At 46.1% G+C, this 19,455-nt stretch overlaps 1 protein-coding gene and 1 pseudogene across 1 annotated transcript; both read right to left on the reverse strand.

Annotated features, from left to right (window-relative positions):
* Positions 1-595: 595 nt before the first annotated feature.
* SULT4A1 (sulfotransferase family 4A member 1) lies at positions 596-16,519 on the reverse strand. The gene is made up of 7 exons (XM_066634238.1): positions 16,351-16,519; positions 7,699-7,829; positions 6,223-6,303; positions 5,998-6,124; positions 5,094-5,188; positions 3,503-3,641; positions 596-708 (listed from the first exon to the last, which is right to left on the reverse strand). Exons 1-7 carry the CDS (start codon positions 16,517-16,519, stop codon positions 596-598), a joined length of 855 nt encoding a protein of 284 aa, XP_066490335.1.
* On the reverse strand, positions 3,786-3,902 carry LOC136658011 (5S ribosomal RNA; annotated as a pseudogene).
* Positions 16,520-19,455: the final 2,936 nt, after the last annotated feature.

Consider the following 19,455-nt stretch of genomic DNA (forward strand, 5'->3'; position numbering starts at 1 on the left):
CTGGTGAATAAAATGGAGCTGTACTCCCAAGTAAACATGTATAAGCTCAGGCTCTAAGTGGGGACATGATCGAGTTTTTTTTAATGATGTGAAAAGTTCATTTTTCTCCCCTCTTGAATAACTTTAGAATTTGAGGTCATCCAGTCTGAAATTGACTGGCCACAAGTTAAAAGAGGAATACACTGCAAAATTAACTTGTTGGAGTTCACGGACTTACAATGCAATGACACCTGGGGAAGATGGCTTTAGAAAGGATTATTAGACAAGCTGTGGGGCACAGGAAGACCTATTAGCCAGGACTGTAAAATACAAGCTCCAGAAATATCAGGTGTTGGGCACCAACAACAGACCTGGACATTCTGTTTATATGCTTTCCAGACACAACTGCACTTGTAAAAAGGCCGCTAGACTAGATGGGACTTTGGCCCAATCCAGCAAGGCTCTTGGGTTTTTCGACTGCCAGTGCGTTCTGCCTTTCGCATTAAATCTTGATACACAGAACAGTACAGTGTTATAACCAGCAAGTAATAAGTGACTGCAGAAAGCACTTCTAGCTAGGATTTCAGAATCATAGGCATGCATTTGTTGTGTGTTTTTATAAATAAAAATCAAACGCGAGGTCGCACTTTCCCATCTTTTGCTTGTAAACCAAATCAAATTTCTCATTCATGGAGACAGTGAAGATGTCTTTCCAGAGCCCAACTCGTCCTGAAACAGGCAAGAAAGAACAAAAGTTAATCTGATGATCACTGACATGATGCGGCAAAAACCTGCAAACTAAGAGGCAAGAGAAACCTCCACAAACTGCTAATCTAACTCTCAGCCACTGTCCTTCTTGACCATATAAGAAATTATTGAAATGAGTCATGTTACAACATGTAAGATGTGTGTATGCACGGCAGAGAGCTCTAGAGGTCTGCAACCTGAGCAGAAAGCCAGGATGGTGTCCTGGTTTAGGAGCTGGCCCTAGACCTGGAAGATCCAGGTTCAAATCCCCATTCAGCCATGAAGCTTCCTGGACCAGTCACTCTCTCTCAGGCTCACCTACCTCACAGGGATGTTGTGAGGACAAAACAAGGGGTGAAACCACACACACCTTCCTGAGCTCCTTGGAGGAAGGAAGGGCAGTCTAGAATGTGATAAACAAATAAAGCCGTGCAGCTCCTGCTCCTTGTCACTGGAAGCTGAACTTTTTCCCTGTTAGAGGTCCTGGTAGCTTTTGCCCTAAGTACAGGGTTACCCCAAATGCAGGGCTTGACTACATGGAAGAAAGGGGTGTACTCAGAGCTACTGATGAGGGATGCCTGTGACTTGAGGGAGGCTTCAATCTTGTCCATCTCTGTGTCTCAGCAGGCAAACCATCGACTCTATTGGCTCTATGGAGCTCAATAGGAGCCACCAAGATCTGAGCCAACCTCCCCCCTCCCAGGGCTTGCAGGCCAACAAGGGTCTTCTTAGCTCTGTGTTAGCTAAATATCTGGTGCAGTACACCCATAGGGGTTGCCGGGGCCCAACACGGGGCAAGGGAACCCCAGTTCCCTTACCCTGAGACCACCTCTGGCCGCTTCCCTGACTCTGCAGGATACAGTGGTGGCCATTTCGGTGCTACTGTACTGGGGGCAGCGGCCTCATTAGGATTGGGGTGTAAGTGGCAGAGGGAAGGCAAACAGAGTTGAGCCCTGCATTGTCTGTAGACTCAAACCATACCCGCGATTGTTCAGAAATGTAATTTTAAAAGGGTTGTATCTAGAGCATCAGGTTCCGACCCGCAGTCTGGGAAATGTTGCCCTACATCTCAGAACCTGAGCCACTGGAAACCTAGCCACTATAACTATGAATCCTTGAATTGCACTACATCACACACACCCAAGTGGAGAAGAGCTGGATGACCTGCAGGTCTGGTTATGGCAAAAGTCAGGCCTGCAACCCTACCTGCCTCACTGATGCTAGCTCAAAGCAAAACCACCAAAAGGCCAGTGGTGGAAGGAGGATCCAAATTCTCTTTGTTTGGGGTTGAGTAGCCAAATGTGGCCTGCCTGGCACTGTGCTTTTTGCATACATCTGTTTCTGAATCATGTATATGTACAGTTGGTCCAAAAGGCACCCACCTGGGCTCAAGGTTTGATTCATGAAACTGTGTGATTTGAGATGGAACATGAAGCAATGGATGTAAGGAACATAAGTTAGCCAATGACTTGTTTTCACAGCAACTGAGGGTTCTCTTCTGGATAAAGATCAATCAACTAAAAGGAAAAAAAATTAAACCAACATAAAGCAAAATAGTAACATAAATGTAACTGAAGACAAATTAAACTATAAACGAATGCCATGCATTATACTGGCTACAGAATTTTGGAATCACAGAATTGTTTTTTTTAAAAGCAGGAGGAAAAGATAACTTGAAATTAAAATTGTAATTGGAAAAAACAACCAGTGCCAGAGAGAAAAACAAAACCAAAATAGAAGGAATATATGGATAGAAAGCAGGCAGTGAACGAGTGGTGACGTCTGGACCAAATGGGTTCATTGTGATGGCGGACAGTACAGAGTTTATACACAGGTCCAAGCACGAGGGGGCAAATGGATCAGATTGGCAAACAGAATAAAGAAAGAATGGAAAGGATGGAACTAATCAGAAAATAATATATTTTGTACTGTTCTCTCAGGTACCTGAAGCTGGAGAGAAACTGCCACATGCTAAAGGTGGCACAGAGGCACTGTTGTGCATCCTTCACACGCTCTACCAGAAGTGACAACATGTTGAGAGTGTGGATTTTGTCAGGAAAAGCAAATGAGACATAAAATTATGCACAGGGTGGATAGAATGGATAGAGGGATGTTCTTTTCTCTCTCACGCTACAAACAGAACCATCCACTAAAATTGAGTGGTGGGAGTGTTAGAACAGGCAAAAGAAAATATTTCATTACCCAGCATGTGACTAATTTGTGGAACTCCTTGCCACCAGGTCCAGAAGGGGGTGACATGGCAGAAGACTCTGCCGCTGTATCCTATGCTCCCTCCTGAGTCAAGAGACCTGACATGGGTCTCTTCAGTTCTGCGCCTGCTCAAAGGTGACCCATTGGGGCCACTGTAGGTCAACATTTGTTCCCTTACCCTGAGGAAACGTGTGACACCCATAGGATACAGTGGTAGCCATTTCAGCACTGCTGTAGCCCTTGGTACTAGAGAAGAATAGAACTGGAATGCCCAACACCCTCTCAAGATATGGTACCTGGGCCTTAGAAAGTCTTCTGAAGGCATTTCTAGTTTTCACCAAAAACCAGAAGTGCTTTTCAGAGGCCTCTAAGATGTCTTAGATATATGGGGGGGGGGTGTTAAAAGTTTTTGTGCCCTCAGATATCAGGTGCCTTAGCTATACCACTGTCTGGAAGTGCCATTTTTGTGGATTAGGCAAAAGATTCAAGAGGTTTACTGTTCCCCCTCCCTTCTGCTTTTACAAATGCTGGAGAGGCCTTTTCCATGACCTCCCCAGACACATACCCCTGCCAACAGGAAGTGCTTCCGCGTTGCAGCACTGGTCGATGAGCTGGTGACAATGCTCCACCATGGATTCCAACTGTGCTTTGTCATAAGAGACACCCAAGAACCTTGCTAGTTGCTCCACCATCGTTGCAAGGTCCTATGAGACAAGAATATGTATGTGTATATAAAGGCCAGGAAGAAAGAAGGGCATTTTTAAAAGAGCCAGCAACCACAGCAGTGTTGCGGTTTTTTACAGGTTTAAAATGATTGGCAACCTTCAGTCTCGAAAGACTATGGTATAAGCCTACAGCACCCGGTATTCCCAAGTGGTCTCCCATCCAAGTACTAACCAGGCCTGACCCTGCTTAGCTTCCGAGATCAGATGAGATCGGGCATGTGCAGGGTAACAGTTGCTGTCACAGGTTTAAAAGTAGTGGTAGAAAGCTGTCCCTGCTTGCGAAAGGGCCATTTCCAAGTTAGCAGAAGGGCATCATGCAAGAACGCTGACCCCAAATTTAGAGAAGTTGTCTCACTGATGCAAGTTCCTGGGCCTTTAGAGGTTATATGCTACAGCACACATCTTCCTACCATATTTATTGCACTGTAACATCAATTCACTCCACTGACACATGCAAGCATTCACAGAACAGCACTAAGGGCCCAACCCTACCCAACTTTTCAGTGCCAATGCAGCCATGCCAACAGAGTGTGAGCTGCATCCTGTGGGGTGGGGGGGGGCAGTCATAGAAGCGTCCTCAAAGTACAGGAACATTTATTCCTCAGGCTGCTTTGCAGCTGTATTGGCACCGGAGAGTTGGTTATAATTGGGCCCTAAATTTCTCCTTCTGCACCTGGTTCTTTTGATCCGAGTTATTTCATTTTATTTATTGCATTTTTGTTTCTCTAACCTTGAGGAGGCCACCATGACTACCCCTACTACTTCAGATGCAGTGCACACCCTGTTCGCATGGCTGCATCAGTGATAGAAAGTTGGACAGGACTGTGCCCTAAGTGACTTTAGCAGTGGAAAGCCATCAGATAAGTTTAAAAGACTACAGACAAAAAAGCAGCTACATATGGTTATGAGTAAGATCCAAAAAAGACACCTTTATTTGGTGTCTAAACCTTTATGACGTTGTTGGCATCCTTCAGTCTCGGAAGACTATGGTGTCACGCTCTGAATGGTGGTTCTGGAACAGAGTGTCCTCTCCAGTGCGCGAAGCCTGGGTAAAGTAGGTATGGAGGATAGGCTGTTACCCATGCAGCAAATCCCCCCTCTCCACGTCGCTGAAATGGTCCAATGGAAAGGCAGAAGCCAATATGGTTGGTTTTGACATTTTCTGGGAAGAGAGTTCCATTTATGCTCTGAGCAGATCTGTGTTATTTATTTTGTTCATCAAGATTATTATTTCATAATTTCAATCACACACTACTCCAGAAGCTCTAATCACTTACAAAAGTAATAAAATTGCAAGTCACAAAACACCAGACAATAATTGGTCAAATCAAAACAAGGAGGCCCCATGAGAGCATCTCCTGATCATTTCTGCTTCAGATTAAAAGAGAAAGATCCCAAAGGCAAAAGGGGAAAACATGCTCCTGTTTTTACCTTGTGCATATCTTCGTACTTGAGAAAAAGTACATTGGAGTCCATGTGATGTTGCCAAAATTCCTGCACATGCTCAAACCACGAACCATACCCCACTGTGTGGACACAGGAAATACAATGGCAAAAATGATCATTGTTGTTCAGAGTTTCTCTTGACCGATTAATAAGTGCATTTGATTTTTTTGCCTTTTCCTCACCAAGTGTGGTGGATTTATTCCTATATTAACAAAAACTATCACTGTGGAAAATGTGCATAATCTCCTAAAAAGAAGTAAAGCCAGTATAATTTGTTTTTCAGTCAGGAAAATTTAAAGACACACACACACAGACACACACACACTTTTCCCCAACTTCTGTACCCAGGCAGGGCAAAAATCTTGCATACAAAATAAGTGGCACAAGTCCAAAACGTGTGCAAATTATGCATTTGTTGGTTTTCACAATTTACAATTTGTTGGTTTTATTTTGAAATACAGTACTGACTTCCAATGTAAAAGCTGTTGGGCTTTCTGTCCCAAATCTCAGCTACACATGGCATTTTGGGTGCAAAGTAGTCACTCATGAAGAAAAACTCCCCTTTATAAGTCATCTTGTTATTAGCCCAAGCTTTCTGGTCCCATACCCTGACTTATAAAGAGAACACCCTGCATCTTACCTTCCCCCTCCCTTTCTTCGGGGACCAAATCTCTCTGTTTGAACTTCCAAACACACAGGCCTCCACATTCGTGTCTTAAATGTGTGGTGAAGGAGAGGGCATATCTGCCCCTCCACCAAATGAAGGCAGACACCAGTGCCTTTAAAAGCATGGCTATCCAGGTAATTTTATACTGGTTTGCTAAGAATGAATGCAAAAACAGAAGTGTTAAAATGTCACAGCAAAGTAGAAAAGCTTAGAGTTCCTTACACTTATCGTTTATAAATCTCCGACAGAACTCCTGAAACGTTCCTCTGTAGCTCATGGTTCGCAGCGAACGGTGAAACTGGTAATAAGACACTACCAAGTCTTTGGGATTACGAGCCATATAGATGACCTAAAAACAAGAAAAGGGTACATCCTAACCAGTTAATTCTTTTCTTCCCCGTTTCCCCAGAAAAACAGACATCAAATATTGCAAAATTAATTTCTTACCTTGGAATCACCATTGTGTAGATCTGAAGGCAAAAAACGATACGGTAAGTGGCTTTTGATGAGTCGAGGCGATGTAAGCTCCTGAGGGGAAAAAAACAGGGGAAGAAAAAATAATACAGCCCTTTCTCAAAGAGTTTACAATGCCTCACAGAGAGCGCATGATCTCAGTAATCAATACTGTTTCCTTGTCAGCTTGGGAAGGGAGACTTCTTTCTGGAGTGCTGGATCCTATCCCCTCTCTGGCACCACTGCCATTACACACTACTCCCCCACAAAACACACACTACCATTCTTGAAGTCAGTACAACAACCTCTTTCTGGGCCTGTGTGCCTTCCTTTCCACATATTGCCTGGAAACCTAGTTTAGGAGAAGAAAATGAAAGCACACGCCTATGCATGTCTACTCAGAAGTAAGTCCCACTATTTTCAGTGGAATTTACTCTCAGGTAAATGTGTATAGGATTGCAGCCTGAAGGCCCAGTTCTATCCAACTATCCAGTGCCAAAACAGCAGCAATGCAGACCCAAAGTAAGGGAACAAAGGATACAAGTCTCTTGTTGTCTTGTGTGCTCCACAAGGCATTTGGTGGGCCACTGTGAGATACAGGAAGCTGGACTGGATGGGCCTATGGCCTGATCCAGCAGGGCTGTTCTTATGTTCTGTTCCCCAGACATAGGCTACCAAGAGTAGTGGTGTACGTCCAAGGAGACCCACAAGCAACTCTAGCTTCCAGTACTGACCTTCCATTTGCCTCAGATCACTCACTGCTGGATGCAGCGTGCACCTTTTTGATGCGGCTACATCAGCAGGGAGGGGGATTGAAGAGGATAGGTTTGGGCCCAGAACCAAGGAGCTTGAAAAGAGGGTGTCTGATGAATTTCTATGAACAGATGAACAGGATCTCCCGTAACACAGTACCATAGAAGCTAGAAATAAAAGGTTGCGCTACTCACACTTCCTCTGTTTGGCATTTCTTAGCAACTTGCAAAGTCATTTCGCATTTTAGATCAAGGAAAAGTACAGCCTTGTGGTTCAGTGTGTCTGGAAGCAATAGTGAGGGCCCAATCCAATCCAACTTTCCAGTGCTGATGCAGCTGCAATGTAGCCCCAAGGTAAGGGAACATTTGTTCCCTTACCTTGAGGAGGGCTCCGTGACTGCCCTCCCACTGCTGCTGGATGCTGGACTGCTGGATGCCACACATGCCCCACTGGCACAGTTGCATCAGCACTGGAATGTTGGATAGGTTTGGGCCCTGAGATAACTGCATACTAACTAAACCAATATATCATCCAAAATGCTTTTTAGTAAACAGTGAGTTACAAGCTAACCAGCAGTTGAGTATTTCAATATGCTGCAACAGACCCATTCGCAAAACAGAATGAAAAGGAATTTTGAAAATCAGTGCTGAATAAGCCAATTAAAATAAAAATGATTTCATCAAAGGGTCGACATATTTTTAGGGGATGAGGATGTACCTTGATAATATCCAGGCCAGGCTGAGGATATTCTAGGACTGGAAGTTGTTCGTCTATGTTCATTAATCCAATTTCATCCGGATCTGCTCCTTGACTCACAAGATACACCACTTCCTGCAATAAACTGGTGCCTGCAAATTAAACAACATGAGAGGACAATGATCCCGCCTTCCAAGGAGGAGGATGAAGTTCTACACTATCAGACACAGCTCCAGCATCAGCAGAGGCCCAAGGTGAAAAAGGTTCCACAGCCAACCTCTGAAGTTCACCAACCAGGCACCCACAGAGGTGGTATGAGTTGGCTGACCAAGAAAATGGTTCTGACACCAGTAGCGTAGCCAGAGGGGGGCAGCACAGTAAGTAATGCAGGCACCACAAAGCATCGTGTAAGCAGCCCCTCTCAGTTATCGTTGGAGCCATTCTGGGCAGTGATGACAATGCACAGGGCTGTAGAACACGTTCCAGACACGACTGGAAACATCCAGCCAGTCCTTTAAGGGCTTTCCACAGACCCCAGTATCTGCAGAAACTGGTATCTGCAGAGAGTCCTGAACAGATCCTGAGGTCCCACTGTATTCTGCTGTTGAGAACCAAACAAGCAGTCTTGCCTCACTTTAGTCTAATTTCTTTCTTTAAAAAAAACAACAAAAAAAGCCTGAAGGGAACCTTCTCAGACCGAAGGAATGAATAATCCCATTCACTGCCACCAGCTAAAATCTACAGTGCCATTCAAGCAGTTCATGAAGCATTTCGTTGTGACAGCAGCCAAAACCACACACTTGACTAACAGAAGGAGAACAGCAGAACAGCAGCCGTTTGCATCAACCACTCAGGCATTTGCTTGAAGCCAGCATCTGCTGGATGCTGACATCTTTCCACAGACCAATGTCTAGCAAGTGCTGTGTGTAGCACAGCTGGAGCAGGATGCTGGCTTTGGCACTCATCTTGAATAGCTTGGATGTGTCAAGCCACCAGTTCTGCAAGACACAAAGCCACACATCAATCTATGGGCCGTCACCCAGGAGGGAAAAGCATCCATCCACCTTTGGCAGGCGGAACTCCAAAGGCAACCCTAAGCGTCTGCAGAAACATAATGGCCACAAGCCAGAGTCCAATTCTATTCCCCCGCCAGCCCACAGGATGTGGTGATAGCACCAGGCCCAGATGCCTTTAAAAGGGGATCGAACAGATGGATGGAGGAAAAGTCCATCACAGATGACAAGCTATGGTGGGAAAATGCAACCATCTGGTTTTAGAAATAGGCTGTCTCGGAACGCCAGGTGCAAGGGAGTGGCACCATCAGCTCCGATCATCGACTGCCATTTCAGAACATGACCCTTGTCTCTCTAGAACAGCGCTCTCACTTCTGGTTCACTGAGGCCCCAATTCTACCTCTACCACCACCACCACCACCAGTGCCGATGCAGTCACACCAAAAAGGCAAGTTCTGCATCCTATCATGCGGGTGAGATCATACAGCCTGCAGGGGGCAAGTGAAACTATTTTGCCCTTGCCTCCTGGTAGGCTGTCCAATGGGTTTCCTCAGACATACACCACCTCTTTTGGTGGGCATATGTCCAAGGAGAGAAAAGTGGTGGGTTAAAGCAGAAGAAATAAGATCTGACGTGTGCCGCTGCAACTAGATCTACCCCACCCGCCTCCTCCCTGCTCTGGTTCCTCCTCCTTCCCCACCCAATTACACCCCCAGTCTTCCGACTCCCAGTCACAGGACTGGGCTGCCAGATAAGCAACTAGCTCTCTCCAGAACTCAACCAGATCCCGACACTTGTAAAGTTGTAATAAACGACAGTGTCCAACGGCATCGTTAAACAATGACATTCCGGTGTACAAATGTGTCACAATGCAAAATGAAGCAACAACTGCTCAGGTTGTTTGATGAGAAGCATGCTTAGATGGTCTAAAAACTCTGAACCAGTGTTTCTCAACATTTGTCCTCCACTGTACGACTTCGCATTGTTCACCTATTGGAAGTACCAATGGAGGTAACTGGTGATGACATCATCACCAGTTACTTCTGGGTTGGGAGGCCAGACACGACACAACGAACACCAGTAAGAGGCTCAAGGTGGACAGGAGGGCTTTTTCAAGCATGGAAAAGTATGTTTTGGAGTATGTTTGCCTGCCAAGCCAAGCATCCTATTGCCATTCGCTGTGTCGCGTTGCTGGAATCACTGCCAGGCAGCAAGTTCCAGGGGTCCTGTGCGTACCACCAGACACCACCTCAAGTACCACTGGTTGTACCCGTACCACTGGTTGAGAAACACTACTCTAAATCAATTCTAATTAGGCCGAAAAGGAAAAGGCCTGAAGTAAGAGCTAATCAGATTCTGATGCCTCAGAGTTCCAAAGTGCAGTTTTTCCTAGAGAACACCTAGATAAAGATTTCCTTATCACCCTTTGGACTCTGAACTCCCCCAGCCCCAAAACACTCTGCATCTAACAGGAGGCACACCCCACTGTAAGGATTTTCCACTGTTTGATGTTAAGTAAGCCAACCTGTGAGCCTTGCTGGCTTTAGGGATGGCTACCAGTGTTTAAGATAAATAAGTATGGTGGTGATCGTGGCCCTAAGAATTATGGGCTAAAAATTAGAAGCACACTACTAGAACAAAAACCACTGCAGCAGATACAGACCTGGGACTGAATATATAACACGAAAACTTTTAAAAGGTTTGGGGGGGGGGAGCAGCGAGGGCTTTTAGTTCTTCCTGCATGTCATAAATATTTTAGAAGTACAGCTTAAGAAAGCAATAAAAATGTAGCCAGCCCATTTTACTCTGGTCTTGGTGTGCTTCTGTGCAGACCACTACAGTCAATTAAACATTTGCAGAAGCCTTAACAGGAAAAATTATGACCAGATGCTGAACTGAGCGCATGCAATAAATATATAAAATACAGTTGTGAAGTTTTGGGTCCTCTCCCCAGGTTGTTAACATTGCAGTTCTTCACTGTTGTGGGGCAAAGACCTCCATGTCCCTCTGATCATCACAAGGGCCACTATCTTGACTTACTTGCAAGATACATATCAAACTGTATGCCTGGAAGCTCAGGTGCACCCTGGAAAATGAAGAGGAGACCAGGCCTGAGGAAGGGGGGCAAAATCCCTGAGGAACGGGCCTCCAGGGTGCCTGGGTCATGACAAATCACACTATACAGTACAAAACACATTTATTACAAAATAAATGTGGGTGCCTCAATCTCAGTCTATCCAGGGATGCATTTTCACTATAGTTTTAATTCACTTTCAATGCACTTCTATTCCCTTCTAGATTCCACTTCTGTTCTGGAATCTATGGTTTACGGGTAGTTCCAACAGCTCTCAGATTCCTTAACAAACTAGAGTGCCTGCAGAATGCATTGGGGGAAGAGAAGTGCACTGAAAGTGGATAAAAGCTGTATTGGAAACGCAGCCAGGTCTTCTCCATGAGCACCAAAGTGTATTAGTACAGTTTAAACATGGGAAGTGAAACTTCCTTCTTCAGACCAGAACTAATAGACCCCAGCAATGGGTCACTGAGTTCAGTTCACAGAATTCCCAGGCCCCCCATAGTCAGCTCCTTCTAGTTTAGGCTGTGTTTAGAACACATAGCCTTGGATCTAGTCTACATGTGTTTTGGCATTGCTTGAAGGTGAAATTAGCAGTATGGAGTACAAATAAGTCTGGAGTACAGAGGATAAAAGAAAAAAGAGGGGAAAATATCAAAAAAGGCCACACAAGTTTATTTCACCTGGGCTTTGTTTCAAACTCATCATATAGTAATAAGGAAGATGGTGAAAGCCAGTCCTTGGATGCCCCTGCATTATTGGAAGAGGACTTTGCTGAGGTAGAAGAAAAGAAATGCAGCAGTACTACTCAAATTAAGGAAATTATCCCATTCTGATAAATGTTTTCATTTAGTTTTAGGGTCCAATCCTATCTAAGTGCTGATGCCACTGTGCCAACAGGGGATGTGCTGCATCTAGTGAGGGGAGGGGCAGTCATGGAGTCCTCAAGGTAAGGGTATATTTATTCCCTTATCTTGGGGCTGCATTATAGCTGCATCGGTGCTGAAAAATTGGATAGGATTGAGCCCTCAATCTTGCTCACGCTAGGTTAAAAGTGTTAATTTAAAACTTGTTTTAAAATGTAGTAACAATTGGTTTGTAGGAAAACTTAGGAGGAAGGTACAATCAGGCATCTTGCCCCAGCTCCAATGCCAGCTCTTAGCAGCCCAGGAGGATACTCTCCACTGACCTCTCTGGGTAGGAGGACCAGACTTTGAGCCTGGAAATGGCAATTCAGATCTTTCAGTTGAGGAGACTTTGCACTCCAGACACTCAAGTTCTTTACAGACCCTATAAATTCTCACTGGGGAAGGGATAGCGGGAATCCAAGACCATTCAACACTGCCATCATCACAGAGATGAGAAGAGTCAGAGGGACACAAACATTAATCTATATCTCACTTTTCAAGCCAGAACCCCCAACTAACCATTATGGAAGAAAGAGTAGCTGCTGCTAATCTGCATTTTGCCCCAATCATCACCCTGGTAACATCCAGAAAAAGACACACAACAATGTGATCAGCATGTCTGGCTCTAATTCACTGGCAACAGCTTGCCAGGACCTGAAAGGGATTAGGCCACACCCCCTTTCTCTGACCAGATATTTTGGCTCTCAGACCAGCCATGCAAATCCAGTTAGGTCATTGAAAATATGGTGCTTTCTCATATCTTGATGGGGAAGGAATGGGAACATAGATATATCACCAACTAAGATGTCCAGACCAGCAATAACCTGTCAACACAGGGCTTCCCAAACTGGGAGTCATGACCTGATCCTTCCACCCACCCTTGCTCTGGTTTGGCTCCAAATTGGAGTCATTCTGGAAGCCAAATTACTTACCAAGAGGATGAAGAGACTCCTGGGTCACGCCAGGCCAGCAATGCACTCCACTGGCATCTGCAGGCCTCAGAATGGCCCATAGAAGACTTGGAAAGCCACTTCCAGTTTGCTTCTGAAAACTGGAAGTGGCTTTCCAAGGCATCTGTGGGCCATTCTGAGGCCCGCAGATGCCAGTAGAGTGGGTCTCTAGGCCGGCACAACCCAGAAGAAGTATCCCCATTGACATCATTAAGCAGGAAGTGATATCATTAAGCAGATGATAGCCAGAAATCAGCACTGTTTTCTCACTTTGGAACTCATTAGCTGCAAATGATAGAAGAGAAAATATGCAAATCTTGACCATATTTTCAAGATATGAGAGAGCCCAATTATAAAGGGGGCCAGAGAAATTGCTTCTGGGGACCACATCCAGCCCACGGGCCCTATGTCTGATACCTCTGGCCTAGATAATCATGACATCATAGGGAGGTTAGCCCATTGCACACTAGCAAGTAATTTTTAAATGTGTTTTTGTGCCATTTCTTGAAGGTCAGCCCATCATGTCTGGATTTTACAAGAAAAATACTTGTAAACAAGAAAAATACTGGGTGATCTTTGCTAGCAACAGTATTAAGGGTTACCAATACTGGGGAAAGGGGGAAAACAGTCAATAGTACTGCCTTCTAAAATGCACATATGGAAAAATCCATATTTAGAGCTATTCCTCCCAAGCAGATGCACTACAGACAGTGGAAGAAGAACAAAAAGCATCACCAAGATCCACACAGTCCAATATTCTGTTTGCAAAAGCAGCTGACAGACGCCTCCTGGGGCTCACAGACAGGGTGATGGCCTACCCTCTTATATTCATCCCCAGCATGTGGTGTTCTGTCGTCTCATTTCACTGTCATGCCAAATAGCCACTGATAGACTTATCCTTCACAAATCTGTCTAATCCTTTTTTAATAACATTTAACACAGGTCGCAGCTTGTGGTAGTGAATTCTGTATGTTATTCGTACATGGAACTTCTGTCCCCACTTATTCTATGTCAGAACAACCTTTCACCTCTTTCATGATCAGTCGGCACATTCTAGAAAACGGGCAAAAACCTCTTCACCCTTTCCTCGGCCCTGATTCCAATTAAATTAAGACAGGTCTCTGCATTTCTGAGGTGATTTTTATATTTATTTTTTACAATTTTATCCCATTCTTCCTCCACGGAGCTCAGGGTGGTGTACAGGGTTCCTCCCCTCCTTTTGTCCTCACAACAACCCTGTGAGGTAGGGGAGGCTGAGAGAGAGTGACTGGCCCAAGGTCACCCAGGAGGCTCCATGGCTGAGTGGGGATATGAACCCGGATCTTCCAATTCCTAAACCACCACACCATCTATTCATTTCTTCTGAATTTCTTTTACAGTTTAGGAAACTTTTTAACTTGATCCCATTCATGCTTCTGAAGCACCTGAAAGATTAATGGGAAGTAATCCCATCTGAGAGTTTCATAGGATTCCTGTCAGATTTCACCAAGACAATTTTGCTTTCAAAGTTTGCAATCTATGCACACTTACTAAAACTGGAAGCTAAACTGATGCTATCATCAGGGAGCAGGAGATTAGGGGATCACCAAAAATCAGGTACCATGCAGTGGGCGGGGCAACGCCCCAGGTGATGGGCGTGGTTATGTACCATCGCCCCGTCCCAACTGGTTTTTTGGCTGTACCTTTTGTTAGAACACAGATATTTCAATGTGGTTTGTTTCATTGCATTGTGAACGCGACCTTCGAGTAAACATGACCGTGAGGCAGCTGGGAGGGCGGGACCAACTTCCTCCTTGGGTGTTTTTGGGGGCTGCACTCATTGGATCAGGACCATTCTGACGTTCTTGGAGTCCTCTCAGCCTGCCCTTTCCAACAGGCTAAGGCAAGTCCACCTACTTGCAAGTAAACGTGACCACGTGGTTTCGTTTCCGGTTCCACAGATTGCAGCTGGGAGGAAGGCAGGGACTTCCTCCGGCGTTTTTGGGGGGCTGCATTCAATGGATCAGGACCATTCTGGTGTCGTTGGATTCCTCCCAGCCTGCCCTTTCCGGACAAAGGCAAGTCCGCCTACTTGCGAGTAAACGCGTGATACGGCTCACTTTCACTTTCCATAGGGATTCATTCATTTTTTCCTTCTGGTTTTTTGGCCATAACTTTTGAACAAAAGGAGTTATTTCAATTCCGTTTTTTGCATTGCACTCCACTGGCCATTCCGCATCCAATGGTGTCTGGTATGACATGGTAGCTCCCAACCTCATGATGTTAGTGCATCCTCCCCCCAGGGCACGTCACCCCCCCAGGAGCGCCACCTGGTGTGGTCCGCACCCACCTAGCGATGCCAGTGGTACCAAGTGCTTCATGGTCTCTTGTCTTTAGGCCATCATGTGTGAATGCCATTTGGATTTTCTGCCTCTGCCAGTGACCCCAAAGGATTGGAGCCATCCCTGCCCTGTCAATGTCCCTGATGTGCATCAGCAGGACTTGCTTCTGAGTAAATATGCTTAAGATCCTGCTACAAAAAACCAGGAGACTCAGGCTGCAATCCTATTCACACTTTGCTGAGAGTATCACTAAACACAATGAAACATACTTTTGAGTATGTTTTTATGTTCTTATGAGTAGACAAGCATAAGATTGCGCTGTAAGGCTGCAATCCTGCACCCGCTTACCTGAGAGAAAGTCTCAGTTAACTCAGTGGGACTCAGTGGTGTAGTGAGAGGGGGTGCAAAGCACTAAGCTTTGTAGGGAGCCTCACTGCGCCATGCAAGCGGTCCCACCCCTTTGGAGCCATTCTGGGTGGTGGGCACAAAACAGAGGCGTAGGCCTTCTGGGAGTGTTCCAGGGAGGCCTTTTGGGCATTTACGTCCGTTTTGCTCCCACTACCCAGAATGGCCCCAAAGGGGAGGGTCTGTTTGCACAGCGCAGTGAGGCTCCCTGCAAAACTTAGTGATTTGCACCCCCTCTAGCTATGCCACAGATGGGCCTTATTTCTGGACAGACATGCATAGGATTGTGCTGTCAGCATCCATTGTGACCTTTCCATTTCCATCCCATTCCCTCCCTTAAAAGGCAGCCGGACCAATTTGGAGAGGCCAACATGAATCTCAGGTACGACTTGGGAACATCAGTGCTTTGGTGCGCTTGTGCGCCAGGCTGCAGATATCTGCTCTGTTTTAAATATGGTCAAGATGAGAGGTGGAGAGGCTGCAAATTGGCAGCAACCTAGTGAGAGGGGGTGCAGAGCGCTAAGCCTTGCAGGCGCCTGAGTGTGCCATGCAAGCGGCCCCTCCTGTTCGGAGCCATTCTGGCTGGCGGGAGCAAAAGGGAGGCACGGAGGGGCTGCTTGCAAGGCGCACTCAGGCGCCTGCACAACTTAGTGCTTTGCTGAAGGGGGGGCCGCTTGCACGGGGCACACAGGCGCCTGCACAACTGAGTGCTTTGCTCCCCCTCTAGTTACGCCACTGCCAATGATTAGTGCGCATCTCTCTGAGGTTGCTGGGCTACAAGCAGGACTCAGCAGAATGCACCAGCCTTCGCTTGGGCTGTGGCCCCCTGATGGTGTCTGTGGAGGGGAGCATTGAAACCAGCGCAATGAAGGGAAGGGGGTCCTTGGAAGATGTTGGAGGGGCTGGGCTGGCCCCTGGGGAAGGGAGATGGCGCCCCCCTCCAGCGCAAGCGCAAGCGCCAGCCACGGGTGGGGATGATCCCCCTCGGCCCAGATGCGGTACCTGACTTGGGGTAGGTGACGATCCAGACGTCGTTGGCCCGCACGGGGAAGTTGGCGATCTCCTGCATCTTCCCGCGGCAGAAGGGCGGCAGGCGCACCCCGTGGTACTCGAAGTACTTGCTCTCGAACTCCCCCGGGGTGCTGGGGGTCTCGCACTCGCTCTCCGCCATCCTCCAAGCGCGCCTGGCCAGCAGGGGACCCCCTGTGCCGCGACCCCCGCCCAAGGATGCTGCGCCCACCGGAGCCGCGGCTGCCTCCCTCCTCCCCGCCGCCTGCCAGCCAGCCAGCCAATGCGCTCCGCAGGCGCTGACGTAATGCGGGACCCAGCGGGAAGCGGGGCCGGGCGGGGAAGGCAAGGGAAGGATGCTGCAGTCATTAACCCTTCGCGCGCCGGCCTGGACCAGCCTCCTCCAGCCAGGGCCCCCCTCTGCCTCCAGGGGAGAATCAGCCACCACCCTGGGTGGATCTGGGGAGGATTTCTGGTGGGGAAGCAGGCCAGGCACGCAGGACCAGCACTTCATTCCCTGGCGCAGTGGTTCTCAAACTGTGAATCGGAACCCACTAGGTGGGTCACGAGCCAATTTCAGGTGGGTCCCCATTCATTTCAATTCATTTCCAGGTCTCTTGTGATCTGGTGTGCTCCCTGGGGCATTTGATGGGCCACTGTGAGATACAGGAAGCTGGACTAGATGGGCCTACGGCCTGATCCAGCAGGGCTGTTCTTATGTTAATATTTTATTTTTAATATATTTTAAATATATTTTAATATATTAGACTTGATGCTACCATGAGATGCAACTGCATTTGGGGAAATGTTACTGACCTGTACTTTGAACAAGTTACTATGTATTTTATTTTAACAATGATAGTCAATGGGTGAAAAGAGCATGATTTTTGGTAGGATTGCAGCCTAGGACTGTTAAAAATTTACCTGCTTGATGATGTCACTTCCGGTCATGACATCATTTCTGGTGGGTCCTGACATTCTCATTCTAAAAAGTGGGTCCTGGTGCTAAATGTGTCTTCAATCTGTTCAGGCCACAACCCCACTGAATGAATGAGACTGGGGGCTCACCACCAATCCTAACACCCCCCCCAATCCCCACCCCATTTCCCCCTACCCTATCACACTGGTACTGCCTTATCAGAACTGAGTTCTTGGTATAATCCTGAACTGCAGCTTCTCTTGCCCCGCAGATCCTAAGACCGGCCCTGCTCAGGCTGCTACCTCACAGGGTTGTTGTAAAGATCTGATGCAGAGGGAAATGGGGTGGGGGTCCTGGAAGAGGTGGTGGGCCCCCAGTCTCATACCTTGTTTGTTTGTTTGTTTGTTTGTTTGTTTGTTTGTTTATAAATCCAAGCCCTTTCTTGCACAGGCTTGGAAAGGTTGCCCCAACCCCCCAAATGAGGCTACATAACCCCCATTGCGGTCACAAAACACTGGCCTAGGGAACACTAGCAGTGGTGTCCCGGCAGAGAAGCATCTTGTGTCTTGTTTCTGGCTGAAGGGGCATAGCAGCAAGACTTGAACCCCGACAAGTGACTGCTTTCATTTAGAGAAGAACTGCGCTTGCCTTCTTTCTCTCTTCCATCCATTCAGCTTCTCTCTTCCTTCTCCCTTTATTCCAAGACCCTGTAGGGATAAACTTATGAGAAACGAACTGGCAAGGGACCACAACTGCAAGGCAGCAAAATCCTGATGCTGGTTTTTTGAAAGCCCTTTAAATTCCCCCTTCCCTGTATCTTTGGATTCCAGTATCTGCAGGGGGTTTCAGAATAAGCCCAAGATTGGACCTGTATTTATTTTTTGAACTTATTTATTTTCCTTGCCTCTCTGCTCTGCCCTCTGTCCCACTCACTGGATCCTCAGATTCTCTCTCTCAAATTAAAGTTCTAACTCTGAGTTAAAACTTAAGTTTAAATTAGGTTTAAGTGAGATTAAAGTTAGACAAATAAGATATTGCACTACATGCTGAACACTCTTCAGTTTAAATGTATTATTATTATTATTATTATTTTATTTTATTTTATTAATTTATACCCCGCCTTTTTGCCCAACTGGCACACAAGGCAGCTCACAACACTTTAAAAATACAACATTGAAAACAATCATTAAAAACAATTTACAATAATTAAAAAATCTAAAAACAAACAAACCCTGTGGATTTTCATATAAAAAGCAAGAACGCCAGCCATGTATTATACTTACATCCTATCCTAATATCTAATCCTATCCCCCACCAGCCCAAAGCATGCAGTACCACTGCTATTCTGCTAAATACTGAACAAATTGTATTTTAATAAAACAACCCAAGAAACAACCAGTTCCACTTTTGAACTTCTTGTACATATGCTTCTGTCTACCCCAGCAAGGGTCACATCAGCGTGAAAAGGCTTTTTCACCCTGGTTGGGTAAACATGAGCAGTATAAGGTACTAACATGTTATTTGCTGAGCTTTTGCGCGACTGTGTACTGAGAACATTAGCCCTTTTTTTTCAGCGGTTATCATGTAGACCCTAAGAAAATGTTATTTTTCCACCAGTTCCCAGGAATCCAGAAATGAACCATAATTATTTAGCATGACACACAGCTATGCAAGCCTTTATTTCTGCAAGAACTTTCTTGAATTTTTTAGATTTCCTTAGATGAACCCTGATCACAATAGGGGTTTTGTAGACACTAAATAAAGCAGGAAATTATCTGAACCCCTCATCTTGCCAGTATTGACACAGCTCTGTGAGGAGTTCCATTGACTTTACTGCTTGAATGGGTTTATTGACTGTTTCTGAGGCAGGTGGAGGCATGTCTGTGTGCACAAAGCCCATGAACAGAATGAGCACAGCTAAGAAATTCACAGAATGAAACAGCAGAAAACAGAAACTGAAGGCATATAGGGGGTGCCACAAGAAGCAAATATCTAGAAACTGGCCAGGATTCACCCCATCTCACCCCATCTCCCCAGAGAGCCAGTTGCTGCCATGCTGTTTGCCTTGAACATTGTCTGGAACCCTGGAAATCAGAAGAGTGCGCAACAGAGATTGTGTATGTGGGAGAGAGGGCAAATATATGTTTTGATTTTTTTTTTACTGCAGTTATTTGTACAGA

This window comes from Tiliqua scincoides, chromosome 7 (genome assembly GCF_035046505.1).
Source record: "Tiliqua scincoides isolate rTilSci1 chromosome 7, rTilSci1.hap2, whole genome shotgun sequence".
Lineage (NCBI taxonomy): Eukaryota > Metazoa > Chordata > Lepidosauria > Squamata > Scincidae > Tiliqua > Tiliqua scincoides.

Coding starts and splice junctions, on each gene's coding strand:
- SULT4A1 (XM_066634238.1), bottom strand. CDS start 16,519: ATGGCGGAGAGCGAGTGCGAGACCCCCAGCACCCCGGGGGAGTTCGAG. Junction 6,304..7,698: donor CTGGCCTGGATATTATCAAG/GTACATCCTCAT, acceptor TTTTCCCCTCAG/GAGCTTACATCGCCTCGACT. Junction 3,642..5,093: donor AGTACGAAGATATGCACAAG/GTAAAAACAGGA, acceptor CTTGTCTCATAG/GACCTTGCAACGATGGTGGA.